The sequence below is a fragment of the Triturus cristatus genome, chromosome 2_1, assembly GCF_964204655.1.
Source record: "Triturus cristatus chromosome 2_1, aTriCri1.1, whole genome shotgun sequence".
In the NCBI taxonomy this organism is placed as follows: Eukaryota; Metazoa; Chordata; class Amphibia; order Caudata; family Salamandridae; genus Triturus; species Triturus cristatus.
The window spans coordinates 677,361,873-677,386,590 of NC_140581.1; the positions used below are offsets into that span (position 1 = coordinate 677,361,873).

Sequence of the window (24,718 nt, forward strand, 5' to 3'; positions counted from 1 at the left end):
AAAGATGCTATTCAAGTAGCTCTGTCATCAGGAAAAAATGTTCAAGAGTTTATTGAGGAAAAGTTATGGTCATACAACATTTCACCACATTGTACAACAGGTATTCCACCATTTTCTCTGTTGAGAGGTAGGAATGTTCACACTATGCTGTGCCCTAGTTGGTTGCACGATAAACAAGTTAAGAATACACCTCAAGATATAAATCTTGCATCACGAGTTATAGAAAAACAATCTTATATGAAAATGGTGCATGATCAAAAGAAAAGTTTTAATGATGTTGATTTAAAAATTAATGATTGGGTTCTTATAAAAATCTAAAAAAAGTGGCAAAAGGTTTGTCTAAATTCTCTTCTCCAGTGCAGGTTACTAATGTGAACAAAGGTTCAGCACTCCTTGGTTACAAAGGGTGGTGGAACAAGAGATCGCTTGTCCGACTTACTGATTCACAAGTTTCCTCTTTGTTGAAATTATCCAAGCAACTGTTTGAACAATCTGATTGGACAACTTGGTTGCATGATGCCTCATCTAAGTTCGCTTTGCTTGGTTCTCAGGTGGAAGCTGTTGAATCTATGGGTGGACAATTGGTTGATGAGGTACCTCATGATAGTACGGGGCATGCATCGTCTTTACCCATTGTTTCGGATACACGTCCAAGAAGGTTGCCTGTGAGATTTAATGACTATGTTTTGTCTTAATAATTCCAATTTGTAATTGCTGTATCATCAGTTATCTTTTCACTTTTGTTTGTTAGAAAGAGAGAAGTTGTGGTGTGCTGCATATGTTTACATGCTCTCGCGCTGAAGGCGCGAGAGCTCGTATGTATTTGATTGTAGTTCTACGGTCTGGCTGCGAACGATGCGTGCCAGGATTCTACCAACGTTAATCAGTTGGTGGAGATCCTGGTACGCAGCGGGAGCGCCTGGCTGTGGGTGCCTTGAATCTTTCATTAAATTCTTCAAAAAGATTGCCTGCTTACCGCATTTATTACACCGTCCCTCGCACCGCAGCTCCTGCCAGAGCTCTAGGTGCCATGCTTTTCAGGCCGTCCCTCGCACCGCAGCTCCCACCCTGCACCTCCTGCCAGAGCTCTAGGTGCCAGGCATTTCAGGCCGTCCCTCGCACCGCAGCTCCTGCCAGAGCTCTAGGCGCAATGCTTTTCATGCCAAACTCTGGGCACCTGCTTCACCTCTGTGACTGAACAGAGTGTATTGTACGCCCTGTTTGTGCCCAGCCCATTGACTAGTCGCCACCGCCTTCCCTGCACGTGTTTCTCTTGTTCACTAGGACTCGTGGTTATTTACCCTGTCATTGTCTTTGGGGCACCACAAGAAGAGAGGCGTGTTTGAAAGGGTTGTACCTCGGAACAGCCATCAATCATCCCACAAAAGGTCGCCTTGTTAAATCTGTAACTTTAGTGTGGATTTCGGTGGCAACTATCACCTGTAACCAGAGCTCTACCTATCCAACTCCAGGAGTGTGTCACCCGAGAGAGGTATAGACTAGAGCAGGACACAATCACAAGGCAAAGCTCACAATGGCTTCCCTGTGACACAATCTCATGAAGGCAGCTCTTTAGTGCTCCCTAACTGGAAGATACCCACAAACGAGGCCTAGTTTTGGAGGTGAAGCCTGGAGGAGAGGAGGCCTCGATGGAGACGAAGGCGAAGTTGTGTAAAGAGTTGAGGGTTGTGGAGGGGTGTTAGTCTGGAGCACTCCATTTCCTAATAAATGAAGGTGTAAATAATGCTGGCAGTAAACCTTCTGTGGGCCTTATCACACCTTGAAATTCAAGAGAGTACAAAAGGCCATTATAGAACAAGGTATGCTATCACTAAAGACAAAACTTCATTAGGCCAGATAAAATGCACCAGTTCAACTACTTTGATCTTAAAGAAATGTTTGTCCAACTAGAGCACATGTACACTTTTATCTAAAATTACACACGTTTGTACAACTGTAATTTTCAGGCCCCACGTCCAACTTCTTGACGTCTGGGCATGATTAAGATAAAGCTGAAACTATCCTGACATTTAATTTGTTCTTTAGCTCTGGGTTAGGTCTTATGCATAATGTATTGGGATGTAATTAATTGCTATAGCCTGTTTTGTGCTAGTTATGATCACCGTCTCTTGAGTATGAACCTCCTCACTATAACTCTGCTCCTTCTAAATATCATCTTCACTCATGGAACTTTTGATCACATTTATTAAGACATTGATGGATTCGCCACCCGTGAAAGAATTTGACTTTGAGTTTTATAGAGCGCGCAAATGCCCAATGAAGTCCTGGCGTTAAAAGGGCCAAACAGGAGCAAACAGACGCCCTACCACAAAGAGAGATGAGTTTTCAGAGCCTTTTGGAAGTGCTTATGACTAGGTTTTGCTCAAGTAAGACTCTTCCAAACCTGGGCAATGGTGACAGAAAAGCTTCGGCCACCAGAACACACTCTATGCAATCTAAGTCTAGTAACCAGGCATCTGGAACTAGGCAGTAGCTGTCTGGGGAGGGAATCACGAGTCAAAAGGGAGGTAATCTAGTTAGGTGGTCACACATCATGAAATGCTTTATGGCAATACCTCAAGGCCTTAAAAATATAGGTAACCAGAGTAAGTTAATAAAATGGGATGAAATGCCAGCCTATTTAGGAAGGCCCAGTAAAAGCCTGGCAGCCACATTCTTAATAAGTTGCACTCTGTATCAGATGAGATAACAGACCGACAAAGATGTGCAATAGTGTCATCTACTAGTAATGAACACCTGCACCAGGGTTCCATGGGTGTATTGGGCACACAAGGATGTAGTGTTTGCCAGAACAGGTAGGCATACATTTGTTAACATGAAACTCAAGAGCAAGTTTGGCATCGAATATGACACCCAGATGGCGCATGGCTCGGACATGTGCCAGTGCTATTGAAATAATATTATTTTTGTTTTATGCATTGCTAAACAACTTTACTGCACATTGTAAATGGGGCTAGAAGGCATGTATGTGCCCAAAGTGATTTCAATCTGTCTTTAATACATTTAACTAAAGAGGACCTTGTGTAGATCTTTCTCTACGTGTTCTTTACAAGGACATCTAGTTGATCACAACAATACTCCAACTTTACAACAAGTTTATGGTAGTGATATCATTCATGATGTAATGTATGATGTCACCAAACCTTGCAGGTGATGTGATTGTGATGTGATGAACTAGTGTATTTCAGCATTTTTATATTTATTAGTAAATTCGCATAGCAGATAACTATAACAAATAACAATAATTGTATCGGATAACCATAAATTACCTCAATTCTTTGAGGCGATATTTAGGATTCGTAATGATAAAGCTTAGAAAGCGCCTTTTATTTGCTTGCCCAATGCAAGTATTACCAAACTGAGACAACAGGGCATTGCCTGTTTGCACACACGGCACTTAGGCGCTGCCTCAAAACTCCCAGATCTATGTCCAGCAGATGCTTGTCAGAAGGTTTGGCACTTTGACTAGCATTTTGATCATCCCTCCCTGCCATAGCTCCTTGCATGTACCCAGGTCAGAGGGGGTGGCCTTCCGCACCTCCCTAAACCTCGGACCCTATACCGAGCCTGCTGATTATGATCTTTTGCAATGTCCATTTCACAATGCCCCTCAGGTTGTGGGCAGATGGCATGATCTTTAGACATGCCCTGCACTCAGCCCCCTGGTGGGAGCAAGTGAAAGGCAATGGTGACCACAACATTGCTCCCCATCTTTGAAAGGTTGGCAGTGCAGACAAAGTGAAGCGGGGTTGGGGCTTTTGTCACATGGGTTGTGTTCCCAGATGCTGGGTGAAGAGTGGGGATGAAAAAGGGGAGTAACCAAAGAGAGATGTGGGAACAGCCCATATATTCCTGACCCCCTCTCAGTCACCATCTCAAGGGAAGTCAAAAGGCTGTGGCCACACAGGTTTGTCGGTCCCTGGTCTCTGGGCCTTGTCCAGAATCTTGCAACTTTGCCCACAGAACAAGAGCGAAGCGGATCGTGGGAGATTTATGACCCTACATTTAGACTGCCCAATTTGTGAGTCCGTTTTAGTCCCCTCCGTTTAATGCCATTATCCATACCTCAGCAGAGGTACTTCCCGTTCCGAAACCTAACATCAGGAACCAAAGCAGCATTCCTTCCACCAGTGATAATTGCAGGGGTGGCCAGGTTATAATGGGGAATAGAGTGGTGATGGAGCACAATCCCAGTCAAGCTGATTTCCCTGTCCACCAGCTGTGGCTGTAGTGCCGCCAGTGGGAAAAAGTGCATCTCGAAGAACACTGAGCATTTGGGAACTCTCGAGATTCACTCTGCACAGCATGCATGGCAGTGCCAGGAATACCCCAGAGGCCTGGGGTCCCAGAGCACCATGGGGATACTGCAATATTTTTCTATTGGATGCACAGTTACCCACTGACAAAAGGGGAATCACCTTTGCTGGAATCCCTTTCGTGCAATGTTTAGCAGTTAATTGTGTGTGAACTAAATTATGTTTTATTTTTAACAATACAATTACTGTCCAGACACTGATTTATTAATCCCTTTGATTGATCAGTTTCACTGCCCTGAGGATCAAGTGCTAGAGTGGTCAACTTGGTGCTCAGTTGAATAGAATTCTAAAACAGATGGGTCTTAGAAGAAATGTTCTGCATTATACCTGAAAAGGCGCACAAGACTAAATGTATGGATTATAAATCGGAAGGCCAGAGAACTGTAAAAGGTCATTTTTGAATGTGGCATCAGGACACCATGAGTAAAAGACTATATTTGCCACAATGCGCAGGGACCTCCCAACCAGTTCCCAACTCCTAACTCTAAACATACAAAGGCAGAACATCTGCCATGCTGGGTCCACTTTATCCTATCTTAGGTCTGTGACTCAGGATGTGGAATCGAGGGTCATGAACGCCTTTTCAGCATCTGAGCTCCACCAACAGGTTGTGAATTGATCTAACAGTGTTAGGACCACTCAGTGCACGATACTAACAGGCTAGCTGAAGTTCTGTAATCATCATACGGTAATCAGTCATTATCACGTACGTGGTCATTCCCACGCGTGACCGTTACAAATAAGCCATTTACTAACAGATGAGCATGCTGGGATTTGTAGGCCGAAACAGGTCAGTATCGGTCAGTGCTATTCGCTGCCTTTCCTCCTACTGACTCTGCTAACCTTAAAACACTGCCATGTCTGCGCACCTCTATACTGCGCCTACCCTCAAAGCACAGCCATGATTGTGTGCTCTATACTTTAAGAGCTTTAGATTGGCTATCTGTAAGAAAGTGTAATATGTTCAAACTCATGTGCCTTACTCATAAAGCACTTTGGGAATTGGCCCTACATATCTTCGTACGAGGCTTTCAAGGTACCACCAGGTAGCAAATTGAGGACTATGCATCCAGCAGTTTTGAACACACGGTGCACACATACGACCAGGTATGAAGGTTCATTTGTTTTCCAACCTAGCCCTCCACCACTGAAACAGTCTACCCTTTCATATTCGCTCCTGTCAGGATTTTGGAAGGTTTAAATATTTGCTGAAAACTTCACTTTTTTAAGTATCATCTGCGACCTCACCCAAAGACTGCTTTAACACATCGAGATACTCCTCTGGGAGCGAGTTATTGTGCCAAACAAGTTTAGCTAACATAACATAACATGACACAACACATGTGACAGTGTCTGTACAATTCTGCCACAGCACGACGTAATCAGATTTCTAGCCCTCAGACAGCATATCCTACTTTTCCTTCGTAGGACATACCCACCTGTGCACAACACCAATCAAACATGCAGGCTCAGGCTTGAAACTGTTCCAGGAAAGGACAAAAATACTACATGTTATACCCGCAGCAGGTGCACGCTAAACAAATACCAGATAACATAACATTGCATAACATGATATTCTCTAACATTTTGATCTACAAGAAAAGTGAAGATACCGTGGTAGACAATGGTAGGGGTGTCTATTACCCACTGCAATAAGAGGTCACTTGCTGATCAGACAGTGCTTATACTGCAGGATGCTCTTGAGGAAAGGACTACACATGCTAGATGATGTCCCTAAGATGTAGTACAGTGTTGTAATCACCAGACACACTTACACTGAACTGCGTAGGCTCCCAGTTGAGCAGCAATATTAAAAGGACAGGGGATGCGACCTTGTAAGACATCTTGCTTCACCTGCAGAAAAAACTGGTACCTGCAAGAAACCAAGAGAAAAGCAAGACTTAACATCACAGTCAGTGGAACCTGCATACTGGTGTGATCAATGTTTATTTTTTCTTTCATTTTAACAATTCATAAATGCAGCATTTAAATCCTACCCTATTCCTCTGGTCCTGTCTAGCAGCGCACTGAGGCAAACATATTGTTGCTGGGCATGGCGAAACATCTTGCAGTAGTAAATGGTTGTTTATTTCTACAATTTGAGTTATTACATTCCTGTAGCACACGCTGCAAACTATTTCGGTCCCACAAACTTTTTCCTGTATTCGAAAGGGGTTTCATTACAGAACCAAACATTCGCAAATAAGTAAGATTAAACGGAACCGGACAAGGCAAATATTCCTGCATCACAACAGCCTCCCAAGAGCACATACATCTGAGCAACAATTCTACTGCTGCTAATTATTTTAAAAAAATACCCCATCACCATATGTGTACATTTCAGAGATGGAAATAGGTAGAAAGTGTGCATATTTCTATTTTCTCTTAAGAACATTCGTTAAGGATCTGAATAAGAGGGGGCGTGGCTAGCCGCCTAAGATGGCGGTCGACTCCTGGTAGAGCTCCGGTGCCTGCGGGGGGCTTTAATTCCTGGTGCCGCCTTCCCCGACCACCAGTCGACCGGAGAACCCGACGACTGACGTCCTGGAGTCCCCCGCACCGCTGGATGCCCTGGGGGCCCGTCCAGAGCGAGGCATGGGGCAGTGGTGAGCCCGGGCCGACTCGTTGCGGTGACTGAGCTGAATCCGGGACCTGCGCTGTGGAGCAGATCCGTGCGCGCGGGGGGCTGAGAGGCGGGGCTCCCGCTCGCTGCTGGCCACAATCGGGAGCATCGGAGAAACAGGCATACACTCCAATGAACAGCCCGCTCGGTCGCATGAAAGGATTGCGGGCGGCCTGACGGGTCTAGGCTGCGTGCACCAGGAGGCGGCTACGGAGGGCCGCGCTGACGCGGGGAGGCCCGGCGGTGACAGACAACGCGCAGCCTTCCCCGGGAGGTCCTACGAGAGATAGGCGGTGAGTGGCGAGGATTACTACGGTGTGCCTACTGCCTAACTGTGAGGCTGGTGTGCGCAGTTGAACTTCCCCTCCCCACCCCCCGCAACTCCCCCGGCACGATTTGGAGCCTGGAGGGGCCCTGTTGTATTGGACGTAGGGGGTTGATTCCTTCTGAGGGCCAGGGCATGTCATGGACCATGCCCAATGGGCACTGAACAACTATCCGCCCTCATACAGCCACACTCATACACCGACGCTGCTTTCTCTCCCACGTGCGCACCCAACGGCGGGGCCTCCATTGCCCATTCCGGGTTCCCCTACCAGCCAGGACACGTAGTGGAATCACTGCCAGGGCCAGCAGGACTGTGCCGGAAGGGGGGGGGTCGTGATCGGACTGAGCGGAGTGGCACCATCACTAAGCAGCCTATCCTGACCAGCCGGCCATCCGTGTGCGACCCTGTGACCTACACTGGCCGGCTGGTTCTTTCTAATGCAAACCTGATCCTTTGGCCTGTCAATTTGTGTGGCTGGCAGGGGGGTGCCATCACTGACTCATATCCAAGACCCTCCAAGCCGATAGATCCTCCCACCCCTTATTTACAAAAGGCGTAATATGGTCGGGGTCATGCACCCGTAACCTACCTAAGGGTAGTCTGGACCTCTCCTCCCGACCACACAGAGTTCCATGAATAGTAATTTCAGGCGCCAACGGAGTAGGGATCACATTACCCTACCACAGTGATCTCACGTCTTGGGCCGAACAAAGGCGAAGACGCAGGATGGCCGGCGGGGGCCCCCCTGCCAGGGCGGACCCCTCCGGTCAGCGGGACGAGGCCATCTCCCCGGATCCGTCTGGGGGCCGCTCCAGACAAACTGGACCTAATCCTGAAGGAAATCCGTGATTCCAGGGCAGAATTTGCGACGCAGCTCGGTACACTTACAACCGGCCTTACGCTACTCAGGGCGGACCACGGAAAACTAGCAGACACCTTCAAGGACCATGGACAATCCCTCAAGGACCTGGATCCTTGAGTGACCACGAATTCCACCGCGATACGGCAGCTGCAGCAACAAGTGTCGGGCCTTCTGGACAGGGTGGAGGATGCGGAGGGCAGAAACAGGCGCAACAACATTTGCGTAATCGGCTTACCAGAACGCAGCTAGGGGAACAAGGTGACAGACTTTATGGAGGCATGGTTCCGGGACGATGTAGCACCGGAGGGTCTCTCCCCATACTTCTGTGTCGAACGGGCTCATAGAATACCAACCGGGCCGCCCCAGCCAGGCGCGCCACCCCGCCCATTGATAGTGAAAATCCTGAATTACAGGGACCGGGACGTACTGCTACAGAAAGCGAGGGGAAAATCCTTAATTCAGTTTGGAAACCATCGCATCTCATTATACCCAGACTACACTATAATGGTCCAGAGACAGCGAGCGTCCTACCAGGCGGTCAAGAAAAAATTGCAAAAAGCGCAACGAGAAATGGATAGAAGTTATGTGCATAGGGTCTAGTCAGCTCAGCCATTTGGATTCATCATCACAGGGCTCGGGTAAACCCCCGATCCCTCAGAAATCAGGCTCTCGCCGATCCCGGACCCCCACCCAGGAGAACAGTGGAATGGGGCCATCGCGTGAACAACAACGTCGTGACCGGGAGGGGGCTCTGGCCGCTGCTGGGGCTTTCCGCGAAGACTCCAATAAAACCACTACAGACTCAGAGGACAGTACCCTGAATTCGGATTCTGAACAAAGTATTATCCTTTTTCCTAGAATCACCCCCAGGGCGGCAGATGACATAATTGATCATTAATAGCCGAAGGACCCACTTGTCGAGCGTAGAACTTTTCTGAACCATGGATCGGCAAGTGAAATGCAGAGGACATGAAGCTAACCCCTGAAGAATATCACATCCTTTCCTGTATTCCTGCACTTGCTCTCTGTTATCTGTTATCTCGTAATAACCTACATAATAATGCTGGAGGTTGAATACTGTTGCTTAGATGGAACATTCAGATTGATTTTTCCCAGCAGACACAAGGGAAATGGGTTGCGGGGACTCCAGTTCTAGTTCTTGCTTTTGTACTTGTATGTTTTATTATGGCGGTACCACTGTCCCTGTTCTGTCTATTCATAATCCCCCCTCTGCGGGCCCCGTGGAGCCACTAGGTAACTGACATTACCGTAAACATGGACATGATCAAGGGCGGCGGCCCCCCTACAAGCGTACGCACTGTTATTTGTTATGGAATCATTGTATATTTTTGTTGGGCCCAGCGTAGTTAAAACGCCGTGCCGGGTTTTGTTGTAGTTCATGGGGAAGGGGACTCCTGGTCGAAACTGGTTTGCAGGCTCTATATACATGGAAGCTTCTCTTTAAAAATATTATCATGCCAACTACGACTACCACCTTAGGGTTTTATAATCTAGTCACATGGAATGTACGTGGGTTGGGGGCAATACAGAAGAGACATCGCATACACGCTTATCTTCTCCGGCGTAAAGCACATATAGTGTTTTTACAGGAATCCCACTTAACAGATTCGGAAACGGTAAAAACACGCAAAAAATGGCGGGGACATATATACTCCACTAACTACTCGGCGTTCACCAGGGGAGTGACTATCTGGGTGCGTCATGGGGTCCCATTTATGGAATTGGAACGTCGGGTTGATGACCAAGGGAGGTACATATTATTGAAGGGCACGCTAGATGGTTCCCTGATAATCCTAGGTAGTGTATATGCCCCTAACTTTGAACAGGATCGTTTCCTGTGCCGCCTGGGTACTGCACTGGCGGACTGGGATGGTATCCCCTGGGTGCTGGGGGGAGATTGGAATGCTGTGTTGGATGTTACCCTAGATAGATCTCACCCCCCCTTAACTGCGCAAATACTACTAGGTTGTCTGCACTATTTGCTACCTGGGTGGATGGCTGGAGACTTGCGGACGTATGGAGATGTCTATATCCTACTCACAAGGAGTATTCATTCGTCTCCCCAGTGCATGGTCTCCACACTAGAATTGATAGATTTCTCTGCTCTCAATCCAGTATCACGCAGGTCTGTCAAGCCACTTACCTAGCTAAAACCTTCTCAGACCACAACCCCCTAGAGCTTACACTAAACTGGGGTACTGTGCCTACCCCAGTGCCCACCTGGAAGTTACATCCGCAGCTATTAGAGGACGCTCCTTTCCGGACAGCCCTCTCTACCACTATTACTAATTATCTAGCCGAAAATTGGAACACAGCCTCTTCTAACTTAATGCGCTCAAGGTGGTAGTACTGGGGGCATCGATAGGACAATTAGTGGGGGCTCGCCAGGAAACGCACCAACGATTACACAGAGTTGAGCAACGGATGACTATATTGGAACAGGAAGCCGTGACTGACCCTGATAAACAAATGGAACTACAGACCGCCCGTATCGAACACGCTGAAACACTAGAAATACTACGGGTAATTGATCAGAGTGCATTCCTTCAACATAAACACACAGAAGCAGACAGGTCTGGTACACTTCTAGCCCGCATAGTTCGGGATAGGCCCGACTCACTGGCAATAACTAGTGTCCGTTCAACTCATGGCAATATCGTCCATACCCAGCGGGACATCAACTTAGCCTTCCAGGACTACCTTACTACATTATATGCTACGCCCCTACCTGTTGAAAACTCCTCTATTGTAGAATTCCTGCGGGATTTACCCATGCCGGGACTTCCCGAAGAGATACGAGCGGGAATAGATGGTCCCATAACGCAACAAGAAATACGAGTTGCGATAAAAGCTATAAATCGAAATAAAACACCTGGGATTGACAGGCTACCCATTGAATTTTACCACACGTATTCAGAGGCATTGGTGCCTGCACTAGAAGCAATATATAAAGCAGCCTTCGTGGAAGGCCACTTACCACACTCCACCATGCAAGCATTGCTCATATCCTTACCCAAACCAGGACGTGACAGCCTAGATCTCCATAATTATAGGCCCCACTCCTTACTAGCGACGGAGTATAAAATCTTAAGTAAGGCTCTTGCCAATCGTATACAGCCCTCCCTCAATACGCTCATACATAGCGATCAGTGCGGGTTCCTGCCGAATCGTAGTGCGTCTCTCAACACCAGGCATCTGCATTATGTAATGGAGGCCACTCTGCATGCTCATCAGTCGGCGGATTGTATAGCCCTGGACCTCAGTCAGGCCTTTGATTCTCTTTCCAGGGAATTTATGTCCACAACCCTTCAAAGATTCGGATTCCCAGACACATACCTTAAATGGGTACACCTTCTATATACGGCCCGGGCCCGCACGGGTCGCTACATCTCTAACCAATACACTATTCACAAGGGCACGCGACAGGGATGTCCGTTATCGCCATTAATATTTGTTCTCGCACTGGAACCTTTAGTGATAGCACTCAGAAGGTCGGCAGACCGGCTTGGTATACCAATTGATGGAGTGACCCACCTGACCTCCATCTTCGCGGACGACATTCTGTTCTATTTACGTGACCTGTCGGCCGAGAATGCTCCCTTACCTGACATTTTCGACACCTTCGAACGCCTCTCGGGTCTGGCTATAAACCCGGGGAAATCTGTGGCCTTCTTTTTCAGGGATAGACCATATCCGGATGCCCTGCGCTTTGGCGACTATACCTTGCCAGTGGCACCCACCACCTTTAAATACTTAGGTATCCAAGTCTATAGAACACAGGTGGATCAGATAGAAGGTAATATCGCACCAGCCATAACGGGGCTCTGGGCTAGTGTGGCCTTCTGGTCCTCCCTACCGCTCTCAGTAATGGGGCGGGTTGCCATCTCTAAGATGGTGATGCTCCCTCGCCTAGTATACTACTTTGTGAACCTACCGGTCATAATCCCACAGTCTACCTTTAATACATTAAACAACTTATGGGTGGATCTTATCTGGGGCAAAGCCTGCGGAAACTTCAGCTCGAGAGCGGAGGTGGGGGTCTGGGAGTTCCTGACTTTCGTGCCTACTACTATGCTAGTCAGCTCCAGTGACTATCTTATTGGACCGCAGGGAGACACCTACAGGAAATCGGGTACTCATCGCTGGAGATGGACCGGGGGGTGCCTTACAATGCTGGAAGAAGGCATTGACATACACTTCCATGGCGACTCCTTACTCGCCAAACATCCCTCTTTTAGGTATCCCCACACCACGGGGTAGGCTCGCGAAGACCAGTATACAGGATTGGATAGAGGCCGGAGTAGAGGACATTGGAGCGTTCTTTACTGACGGACACTTGATGGACCACGACACCTTTTTACAGACCACAGGAGCATCGCCACGATTATATGTATTGCACGCCACTATATCCCACTACATAAAGAACACATGGGCACCACAGCGCAGTGAACCCCCACAGCACAACCTAGTACATCTTTTATATCACATGGGGAAGGGGGACATTTGGTTCATTGGTTATACACAGGTATACGGACGCACGCTGCAATCACGCTTACTTCACTTAGAGAGCAATGGTCTGGGGACTCTACCACGGAGATTACCGATAAGGCTTGGCAGTGCATGCTAGAACACCCCAAAAGAGTTTCCCGTAATGCCAAACTAACATTCATCCAGACCATGATCTTACATAGGGCATATCTCACCCCCAAGCGGATCCATCGTATGTTTCTTTACGCCTCACACAGTTGCCCCCGCTGTAAAGGAGATGAGGCGGACTTTCTCCATATGCTGTGGTCTTGCCCACACCTTCGGAACTACTGGGAGGGAATTCGTCAAGCCCTAGGCGAAACCACACAAACCCTTATATCAGATGACGCCCTGAACTGCCTTATGGGCCTCCGCAAACGCTCAAGAGTCCTGAAAGTACGACTGAGATTCATAGACCTAGCCCTCATTTTAGCGGTAAGAACTCTCACTATGAGGTGGAAGTCCCCCAGGTGTCCAGCGTTATCCAGTTGGCAAGATGACATGATCCAATGGGGAAAGGCAGAAGCGGCGGCACTTCGGAGGGAAAAGGAGAGGGGGCTTCGGATGCAGCCCATCTCAATGGATTGGGAGGCAATGTTACACGAGTTTGAATCACTTGACTTACTGCCCCCTCCGGGTACTCAAAATTTGTAGGCACTTAGAGAGAATAGGCGCCTATCCCTCAGTAGCTGAAATGCTGTCACTGGGGTTTTGGGTTTAGGTAAAGGCGCCACAGGGAAACTTCACATACGTTATCTGTTTTCTTGCTAAGTAGTTTGACGGTGCTATAAGGTGGGAAGTACCGCCTGACTTCCCAGAATTAAGAGCCTTTGCTCTAAACAGTTATGCAAACAATCCTTAGCACACGCCCTCGTGTCACAAAGTAAAAGTTATTTCGTATTTTCACATTTACAGTTCAAATCAGTTAGCAGAAGAAATAAATTAGTCTTCTCTTCTAGGTGGTTCTTTATTCATTAGGTGTCTTCTGTATGGTACATAACAGCCAGCCAACACGTGTTTCGTCGCAACAAGGGAATGTAGTCCCGCAACTTTTTCAAGGCTATTCTTGGCTTAGTAGAAATATTTTATTAGGTGGTGATAATTCCAAACCACCTATGGTTTCTGCAGTAATGGCATCACTTTCCTCATGAGTTAATGTTCCTTGATCAGGTTCAATAATTTCTCAGTACTTATATGACTGAGAGTGGAACCGAAGTGACGCCCGTCTCTGGTTTCCAAACCGGGAAACCAGAGACGGGCGTCACTTCGGTTCCACTCTCAGTCATATAAGTACTGAGAAATTATTGAACCTGATCAAGGAACATTAACTCATGAGGAAAGTGATGCCATTACTGCAGAAACCATAGGTGGTTTGGAATTATCACCACCTAATAAAATATTTCTACTAAGCCAAGAATAGCCTTGAAAAAGTCGCGGGACTACATTCCCTTGTTGCGACGAAACACGTGTTGGCTGGCTGTTATGTACCATACAGAAGACACCTAATGAATAAAGAACCACCTAGAAGAGAAGACTAATTTATTTCTTCTGCTAACTGATTTGAACTGTAAATGTGAAAACACGAAATAACTTTTACTTTGTGACACGAGGGCGTGTGCTAAGGACCTATCCCTCAGTAGGCCTCAAAATTGGGACCCATACATTGCATTGCATGATCATCGCGTACCAGTTCGTGCTACCCTGTTAGTACTCCCCTTTGAGGTCCTACTGGACATAGAAAATACCGAACGACCAGGAGCGGGAGGGATGGGAGGGTTAGGGAGGGATGGGACATAGTTGAATTTGTTATCTATGTTAACTGGAAAAAGTAATAACACTATGCTACTCATTTATTTGCCATTATTGCAGTGGGCAGCTATACGAGAGGTCACCGGACCGTATTAATTTCCCATTGTCAGCCTAACGGAGGGAGGGGGGAAAAAAGGATAATTTCGCTAAGTATCTATGCTGTATCCATTGTAAGAGGAAAATGACTGTCTTTATGTAAATTTTCATTGCATTGGATTTGATATAATGGTCTTTAAATAAAGTATGTTACAAAAAAAAAGGATCTGAATAATGCAATTCGCTAAAAGGTAGTGTTACTTAAAACTTCACTTCAGCAACTAAAGACTGACATCTCTCAAAATTGAAGGAAAGCAAAGATACAGATAAGAAGCGGGGGTATCGAAGTTAAAAAACAAAGCTGCACCTAATGTTTGAGTCTGGAGACTGAGATGAAAATCGTTGATAAAACGCACCAGATTGTTATGCTGCGAATAATCGCCCCATGAAATGTGTCTTTTCAAATGTGTAATGCAGTAGGTGTTTTTCTCACTCATATCTATCTACTCACCATAATAATATTGTAGAGAGACACATTACGTAAAAACACTGAATCAGCCTGTAGTGTCGTAAGTCAGTAAGCACGACACCGACACGCGAATACTTATGAGCGTTTATTTATTCTCTTACTTTACTGTACCCTGCTCTTACTCTATCTGCTCTTCCCCGCCTTCGCTCCTCCCTCTTAGTCCCTGGTTAAGCTCCCCTCGTGGGCTGGTCCTAGCGCCCAGCATGTATCACGATCCTACATCTTCCCCCTTCTCAGCAATTTGAAATACTTCAAGTGTGTCCATGCATGTCGGAGTATACAATAATAGAAAATGCGAAGTGGGTCGCACACTGCTCGTCATACTAGCTCTAGGTTACGCACCTGCGTTGTTACGAGAGGTACCAGACCTGATATGATTTTAACAGCCTACACTAGCAACCCTACACTCTTCCTACTCCCTGCTGACGAGAGGCAACAACCTCGAAACACGTGTCCAGGGATGGCTAACGCTACTCTGACTTGCACGCACCACTGAGCATAGGCGTACCCGCCGACGCTGACTACAGGGACCACAGTTCATTGGGGTAACACGTTGGTAGGTAAGCAGTGTGCGACCATTTTGTTTAGTTATTTAGTGGCTCCCTGAGCCCCGAGAGCCGACGGGCTCTAGGTTACGCACCTGCGTTGTTACGAGAGGTACCAGACCTGATATGATTTTAACAGCCTACACTAGCAACCCTACACTCTTCCTACTCCCTGCTGACGAGAGGCAACAACCTCGAAACACGTGTCCAGGGATGGCTAACGCTACTCTGACTTGCACGCACCACTGAGCATAGGCGTACCCACCGACGCTGACTACAGGGACCACAGTTCATTGGGGTAACACGTTGGTAGGTAAGCAGTGTGCGACCATTTTGTTTAGTTATTTAGTGGCTCCCTGAGCCCCGAGAGCCGACGGGCTCTAGGTTACGCACCTGCGTTGTTACGAGAGGTACCAGACCTGATATGATTTTAACAGCCTACACTATCAACCCTACACTCTTCCTACTCCCTGCTGACGAGAGGCAACAACCTCGAAACACGTGTCCAGGGATGGCTAACGCTACTCTGACTTGCACGCACCACTGAGCATAGGTGTACCCGCCGACGCTGACTACAGGGACCACAGTTCATTGGGGTAACACGTTGGTAGGTAAGCAGTGTGCGACCATTTTGTTTAGTTATTTAGTGGCTCCCTGAGCCCCGAGAGCCGACGGGCTCTAGGTTACGCACCTGCGTTGTTACGAGAGGTACCAGACCTGATATGATTTTAACAGCCTACACTAGCAACCCTACACTCTTCCTACTCCCTGCTGACGAGAGGCAACAACCTCGAAACACGTGTCCAGGGATGGCTAACGCTACTCTGACTTGCACGCACCACTGAGCATAGGCGTACCCGCCGACGCTGACTACAGGGACCACAGTTCATTGGGGTAACACGTTGGTAGGTAAGCAGTGTGCGACCATTTTGTTTAGTTATTTAGTGGCTCCCTGAGCCCCGAGAGCCGACGGGCTCTAGGTTACGCACCTGCGTTGTTACGAGAGGTACCAGACCTGATATGATTTTAACAGCCTACACTAGCAACCCTACACTCTTCCTACTCCCTGCTGACGAGAGGCAACAACCTCGAAACACGTGTCCAGGGATGGCTAACGCTACTCTGACTTGCACGCACCACTGAGCATAGGCGTACCCGCCGACGCTGACTACAGGGACCACAGTTCATTGGGGTAACACGTTGGTAGGTAAGCAGTGTGCGACCATTTTGTTTAGTTATTTAGTGGCTCCCTGAGCCCCGAGAGCCGACGGGCTCTAGGTTACGCACCTGCGTTGTTACGAGAGGTACCAGACCTGATATGATTTTAACAGCCTACACTAGCAACCCTACACTCTTCCTACTCCCTGCTGACGAGAGGCAACAACCTCGAAACACGTGTCCAGGGATGGCTAACGCTACTCTGACTTGCACGCACCACTGAGCATAGGCGTACCCGCCGACGCTGACTACAGGGACCACAGTTCATTGGGGTAACACGTTGGTAGGTAAGCAGTGTGCGACCATTTTGTTTAGTTATTTAGTGGCTCCCTGAGCCCCGAGAGCCGACGGGCTCTAGGTTACGCACCTGCGTTGTTACGAGAGGTACCAGACCTGATATGATTTTAACAGCCTACACTATCAACCCTACACTCTTCCTACTCCCTGCTGACGAGAGGCAACAACCTCGAAACACGTGTCCAGGGATGGCTAACGCTACTCTGACTTGCACGCACCACTGAGCATAGGTGTACCCGCCGACGCTGACTACAGGGACCACAGTTCATTGGGGTAACACGTTGGTAGGTAAGCAGTGTGCGACCATTTTGTTTAGTTATTTAGTGGCTCCCTGAGCCCCGAGAGCCGACGGGCTCTAGGTTACGCACCTGCGTTGTTACGAGAGGTACCAGACCTGATATGATTTTAACAGCCTACACTAGCAACCCTACACTCTTCCTACTCCCTGCTGACGAGAGGCAACAACCTCGAAACACGTGTCCAGGGATGGCTAACGCTACTCTGACTTGCACGCACCACTGAGCATAGGCGTACCCGCCGACGCTGACTACAGGGACCACAGTTCATTGGGGTAACACGTTGGTAGGTAAGCAGTGTGCGACCATTTTGTTTAGTTATTTAGTGGCTCCCTGAGCCCCGAGAGCCGACGGGCTCTAGGTTACGCACCTGCGTTGTTACGAGAGGTACCAGACCTGATATGATTTTAACAGCCTACACTAGCAACCCTACACTCTTCCTACTCCCTGCTGACGAGAGGCAACAACCTCGAAACACGTGTCCAGGGATGGCTAACGCTACTCTGACTTGCACGCACCACTGAGCATAGGCGTACCCGCCGACGCTGACTACAGGGACCACAGTTCATTGGGGTAACACGTTGGTAGGTAAGCAGTGTGCGACCATTTTGTTTAGTTATTTAGTGGCTCCCTGAGCCCCGAGAGCCGACGGGCTCTAGGTTACGCACCTGCGTTGTTACGAGAGGTACCAGACCTGATATGATTTTAACAGCCTACACTAGCAACCCTACACTCTTCCTACTCCCTGCTGACGAGAGGCAACAACCTCGAAACACGTGTCCAGGGATGGCTAACGCTACTCTGACTTGCACGCACCACTGAGCATAGGCGTACCCGCCGACGCTGACTACAGGGACCACAGTTCATTGGGGTAACACGTTGGTAGGTAAGCAGTGTGCGACCATTTTGTTTAGTTATTTAGTGGCTCCCTGAGCCCCGAGAGCCGACGGGCTCTAGGTTACGCACCTGCGTTGTTACGAGAGGTACCAGACCTGATATGATTTTAACAGCCTACACTAGCAACCCTACACTCTTCCTACTCCCTGCTGACGAGAGGCAACAACCTCGAAACACGTGTCCAGGGATGGCTAACGCTACTCTGACTTGCACGCACCACTGAGCATAGGCGTACCCGCCGACGCTGACTACAGGGACCACAGTTCATTGGGGTAACACGTTGGTAGGTAAGCAGTGTGCAACCATTTTGTTTAGTTATTTAGTGGCTCCCTGAGCCCCGAGAGCCGACGGGCTCTAGGTTACGCACCTGCGTTGTTGCGAGAGGTACCAGACCTGATATGATTTTAACAGCCTACACTAGCAACCCTACACTCTTCCTACTCCCTGCTGACGAGAGGCAACAACCTCGAAACACGTGTCCAGGGATGGCTAACGCTACTCTGACTTGCACGCACCACTGAGCATAGGCGTACCCGCCGACGCTGACTACAGGGACCACAGTTCATTGGGGTAACACGTTGGTAGGTAAGCAGTGTGCGACCATTTTGTTTAGTTATTTAGTGGCTCCCTGAGCCCCGAGAGCCGACGGGCTCTAGGTTACACACCTGCGTTGTTACGAGAGGTACCAGACCTGATATGATTTTAACAGCCTACACTAGCAACCCTACACTCTTCCTACTCCCTGCTGACGAGAGGCAACAACCTCGAAACACGTGTCCAGGGATGGCTAACGCTACTCTGACTTGCACGCACCACTGAGCATAGGCGTACCCGCCGACGCTGACTACAGGGACCACAGTTCATTGGGGTAACACGTTGGTAGGTAAGCAGTGTGCGACCATTTTGTTTAGTTATTTAGTGGCTCCCTGAGCCCCGAGAGCCGACGGGCTCTAGGTTACGCACCTGCGTTGTTACGAGAGGTACCAAACCTGATATGATTTTAACAGCCTACACTAGCAACCCTACACTCTTCCTACTCCCTGCTGACGAGAGGCAACAACCTCGAAACACGTGTCCAGGGATGGCTAACGCTACTCTGACTTGCACGCACCACTGAGCATAGGCGTACCCGCCGACGCTGACTACAGGGACCACAGTTCATTGGGGTAACACGTTGGTAGGTAAGCAGTGTGCGACCATTTTGTTTAGTTATTTAGTGGCTCCCTGAGCCCCGAGAGCCGAAGGGCTCTAGGTTACGCACCTGCGTTGTTACGAGAGGTACCAGACCTGATATGATTTTAACAGCCTACACTAGCAACCCTACACTCTTCCTACTCCCTGCTGACGAGAGGCAACAACCTCGAAACACGTGTCCAGGGATGGCTAACGCTACTCTGACTTGCACGCACCACTGAGCATAGGCGTACCCGCCGACGCTGACTACAGGGACCACAGTTCATTGGGGTAACACGTTGGTAGGTAAGCAGTGTGCGACCATTTTGTTTAGTTATTTAGTGGCTCCCTGAGCCCCGAGAGCCGACGGGCTCTAGGTTACGCACCTGCGTTGTTACGAGAGGTACCAGACCTGATATGATTTTAACAGCCTACACTAGCAACCCTACACTCTTCCTACTCCCTGCTGACGAGAGGCAACAACCTCGAAACACGTGTCCAGGGATGGCTAACGCTACTCTGACTTGCACGCACCACTGAGCATAGGCGTACCCGCCGACGCTGACTACAGGGACCAATCAATCAATCAATCAATCAAAGGCATTTATAAAGCGCACTACTCACCCGGAGGGTCTCAAGGCGCTGGGGGGGGGGGGGTCCGCTACTGCTCGAACAGCCAGGTCTTGAGCTTCTTCCTGAAGGAGAGGTGGTCTTGGGTCAGGCGTAGTTCGGTGGGGAGGGCGTTCCAAGTCTTGGCGGCCAGGTGGGAGAAGGATCTACCTCCTGTAGTCGCTCTGTGGATGCGGGGGACGGCTGCGAGGGCGAGACTGGTCGAGCGGAGGTGGCGTTTGGGAGCGTAGAAGTTGAGGCGGCTGTTGAGGTAGGTCGGGCCTTGGTTGTGTAGGGCTTTGTGTGCGTGGGTGAGGAGCCGGAAGGTGATTCTTTTGTTGATCGGGAGCCAGTGCAGGTCTCTCAGGTGTCTGGAGATGTGAGTTCGTCTGGGGACGTCGAGGATGAGTCTCGCCGAGGCGTTCTGGATCCGCTGGAGTCTCTTCTGGAGCTTGGCGGTGGTACCGGCGTAGAGGGCGTTGCCGTAGTCCAGTCGACTGGTGACGAGGGCCTGGGTGACTGTTTTCCTGGTCTCGGTGGGGATCCACCGGAAGATCTTACGTAGCATGCGCAGGATGTTGAAACAGGACGAGGAGACGGCGTTGACTTGTCTGGTCATGGAGAGGGAGGAGTCCAGGATGAAGCCCAGGTTGCGTGCGTGGTCTGTCGGTTTGGGTGCGTTGCCCAGGGCAGGGGGCCACCAGGAGTCGTCCCAGGCGGAGGGTGAGGAGCCCAGGATGAGGACTTCCGTCTTGTCTGTGTTCAGTTTCAGGCGGCTGGTCGTCATCCACTCGGCCACGTTTTTCATCCCTTCGTGTAGGTTGGCTCTGGCGGTGGCGGGGTCGTTGGTCAGGGAGAGGATCAGCTGGGTGTCATCGGCGTAGGAGATGATGTTCAGGTTGTGTTGGCGTGCGATGGCCGCAAGGGGGCTCATGTAGACATTGAAGAGGGTGGGGCTGAGCGAGGAGCCCTGAGGGACGCCGCAGGTGACTTCCGTGGCTTCTGATCTGAACGGGGGCAGGCGGACTCTCTGTGTCCTTCCGGTGAGGAAGGAGATGATCCATTCCAGTGCCTTCTCCTTGATCCCGACGTTGCTGAGGCGCTGCACTAGGGTGCGGTGGCAGACAGTGTCGAATGCCGCGGAGAGGTCCAGGAGGATGAGGGCCGCTGTTTCTCCGTTGTCCAACAGGGTTCGGATGTCGTCTGTGGCAGCGATGAGGGCGGTCTCGGTGCTGTGGTTGGCCCGGAAGCCTGACTGGGAAGGGTCGAGGGAACCAGTCGTCTCGAGGAAGGCTGCCAGTTGCTTGTTGATGGTCTTCTCGATGACTTTGGCTGGAAACGGGAGGAGCGAGATGGGGCGGTAGTTCTTGAGTTCGGTGGGGTCCGCCGTTGGTTTCTTTAGTAGAGCGCTGAGTTCGGCGTGCTTCCAGCTCTCAGGGAAGGTGGCGGTGTTGAGGGAGGTGTTGATGATGTCCCGCAGGTGGGGTGCGATGACAGCGTCGGCCTTGTTGAAGATGTGGTGAGGGCAGGGGTCGGTTGGGGAACCGGAGTGGATGGAGTTCATCGTGCTGATGGTGTCTTCGAGGTTGATCGGTGTCCAGGCGTTGAGGGTGGTGGTGGGGGGCGTTGGTTTGGTCGTGGGGAGCGTTGGTTGTGTTCTGAAGCTGTTGTGTATGTCAGCGATCTTGTTGTGGAAGTAGGAGGCGAGGGAGTTGCAGAGGTCTTGCGATGGGGTGATGTCGTTGGTTCCGGCGTTGGGGTTGGAGAGCTCTCTGACGATGTTGAAGAGTTCCTTGCTGTTGTGTGCGTTGTTGACCACAGTTCATTGGGGTAACATGTTGGTAGGTAAGCAGTGTGCGACCATTTTGTTTAGTTATTTAGTGGCTCCCTGAGCCCCGAGAGCCGACGGGCTCTAGGTTACGCACCTGCGTTGTTACGAGAGGTACCAGACCTGATATGATTTTAACAGCCTACACTAGCAACCCTACACTCTTCCTACTCCCTGCTGACGAGAGGCAACAACCTCGAAACACGTGTCCAGGGATGGCTAACGCTACTCTGACTTGCACGCACCACTGAGCATAGGCGTACCCGCCGACGCTGACTACAGGGACCACAGTTCATTGGGGTAACACGTTGGTAGGTAAGCAGTGTGCGACCATTTTGTTTAGTTATTTAGTGGCTCCCTGAGCCCCGAGAGCCGACGGGCTCTAGGTTACGCACCTGCGTTGTTACGAGAGGTACCAGACCTGATATGATTTTAACAGCCTACACTAGCAACCCTACACTCTTCCTACTCCCTGCTGACGAGAGGCAACAACCTCGAAACACGTGTCCAGGGATGGCTAACGCTACTCTGACTTGCACGCACCACTGAGCATAGGCGTACCCGCCGACGCAGACTACAGGGACCACAGTTCATTGGGGTAACACGTTGGTAGGTAAGCAGTGTGCGACCATTTTGTTTAGTTATTTAGTGGCTCCCTGAGCCCCGAGAGCCGACGGGCTCTAGGTTACGCACCTGCGTTGTTACGAGAGGTACCAGACCTGATATGATTTTAACAGCCTACGCTAGCAACCCTACACTCTTCGTACTCCCTGCTGACGAGAGGCAACAACCTCGAAACACGTGTCCAGGGATGGCTAACGCTACTCTGACTTGCACGCACCACTGAGCATAGGCGTACCCGCCGACGCTGACTACAAGGACCACAGTTCATTGGGATAACACGTTGGTAGGTAAGCAGTGTGCAACCATTTTGTTTAGTATACAATAATAGAAAACCCCATAGTTACAGTTCTTCGATCCAGCGCACGGGTCTTCGATGAGTTCGCTGAGGCCGGAGGGGTACTTCTTGAGTCGACCGGAGACATGGCATGTCGATGATCGCTTGCTACCTCAGGTGCATCTCTTTGGACCACAGTACGGGGTGCAGTTAGCATATCTCTGACATGAGGCGTGCACTTCTGAAAATGCGTCACATTCCTCGTGATTCTCTTGTCCTCCGATTCAGCTGTGATCATAGTCCCTTTTTGTTTCGTCACCACTAGAGGACATGTATGATATCGACAGTCTGCTTTTCTCTGTTGTTCTTGTCGCACCAATACCCTGTCTCCTTCCTGGATAGATGGCTGCGCAGCTTTTCTTCGTCTGCCTGCGTATTCCTTCATCTTCTCCTTTTTTAGTCTGTCTCTTGCTGATATTTCTTCGTGGTCAAAGTCTTGAGACATGCCACTGGCTGCGTCTTCCCAGTCCGGTATTCTTGTGTGCACGGTGCGACCCGGTGTTGCTGGACACCTGCCTGTGGTAGAATGCGGTGTGGTGCGATATGCTCGTAATACCTCATTCAATGCCACTTGCACGTCACATTTGGACAGTTCTGCTTGTTGAATGGTCTTCTTTAGGGTGGCCATAAATCTTTCCACCATTCGATTGGCCTGTGGCCACAAGGGCGTAATTTTCCTGTGTCAGAAGTTTAGATGGTTGGCAAAAGCAGCAAATTCTTGCCCATTGAATGGTGGGCCATTCTCCGTTTTGACTACCTTCGGTATGCCCCATGCTGCGAAAACCTCATCCAATACAGGTATGGTGGAGGCGGCTTTAGTTGACGCTGTGAGATGCGCAATTGGGAAACGTGAGTACTCGTCCATTAGTACCAGGATGTACTTGTCAGAATGTAACGGGCCAAAGAAGTCCACTGCGACATGATGCCACACACCATCCGGAAGTTTAGACATTTGGAGAGGCGCAGGAGGCTCCTCCTGACTCACCATCTGACACTGTGGGCAGTCCTTCAGTGTAAGTTCGACCATCTAGTCAAGCGTCGGGAACCAGACTCGCTCCCGCAGGGCCCTCTTTATGGCAACAATACCTCTGTGCCCTTCATGCGCTAGGTTGATGACTCCTTGGCGCAGCTGTTTCGGAATGATGATTCGTTTGTCCCTTAGTATAAGACCATCTGAGGTGATAGATAGTTCATCTTTCACATGCCTGAAAGAGGACAGCTCAGGACTGTCAATATGTTCACTCTGTCCGGATTCCTCCAGATGTCTCCAGCTATTTGTCTGTATGCGATATTTTATATTTCGGAGTGTGGCATCTTCATTGGTAGCGTCAAGGATGGCCTCCAAAGGGACGGCTGGTGGTCTGGCTTGAGCCACCACAAAATGAATATATTCTTCAGCTACTGAGGGATTAGATGTGGACGTTGCCTTGGGATGTCTGGACATATACTCAGCTGGATTGGCAGCTTTTCCTGGTTTGTGGATGATGGTGTAGGTATATTCTTGAAGGCGGATACCCCAGCGCTCTATTCTGGGCGGCATCTTGGCTCGAGGATTTCCAAAGATGGTTACCAGGGCCTGGTGATCAGTGATAAGTGTGAAATGCTTTCCGTAGATAAAGATGTGAAAGTGTTCGCAGGCCCAGACCACCGTCAAGCTTTCTTTTTCCGGCTGAGAGTATGCTCTCTCTGTGTCCGTGAGACTCCTACTGGCATATGCTACAATATATCGCTGATCATTCTCTCTGTCATATTGAGCTAGTATAGCTCCAAGTTCTACAGGACTCGCATCTACAGTGATTTCCGTTTTTCTTCTAGGAGTGAAGTA

General features: G+C 49.4%; 1 protein-coding gene across 4 annotated transcripts in view; it reads right to left on the minus strand.

Annotated features, from left to right (window-relative positions):
• Nucleotides 1-24,718, minus strand: part of EPB41L4A (erythrocyte membrane protein band 4.1 like 4A) — an 821,385-nt gene that overhangs the window by 452,727 nt on the left and 343,940 nt on the right. For all 4 annotated transcript variants that reach the window (XM_085632598.1, XM_085632596.1, XM_085632597.1 and 1 more), the window contains exon 5: nucleotides 6,113-6,210. In XM_085632598.1, coding sequence (XP_085488724.1) covers nucleotides 6,113-6,210 — 98 coding nt within the window. The remainder of the gene's footprint in view (nucleotides 1-6,112; nucleotides 6,211-24,718) is intronic.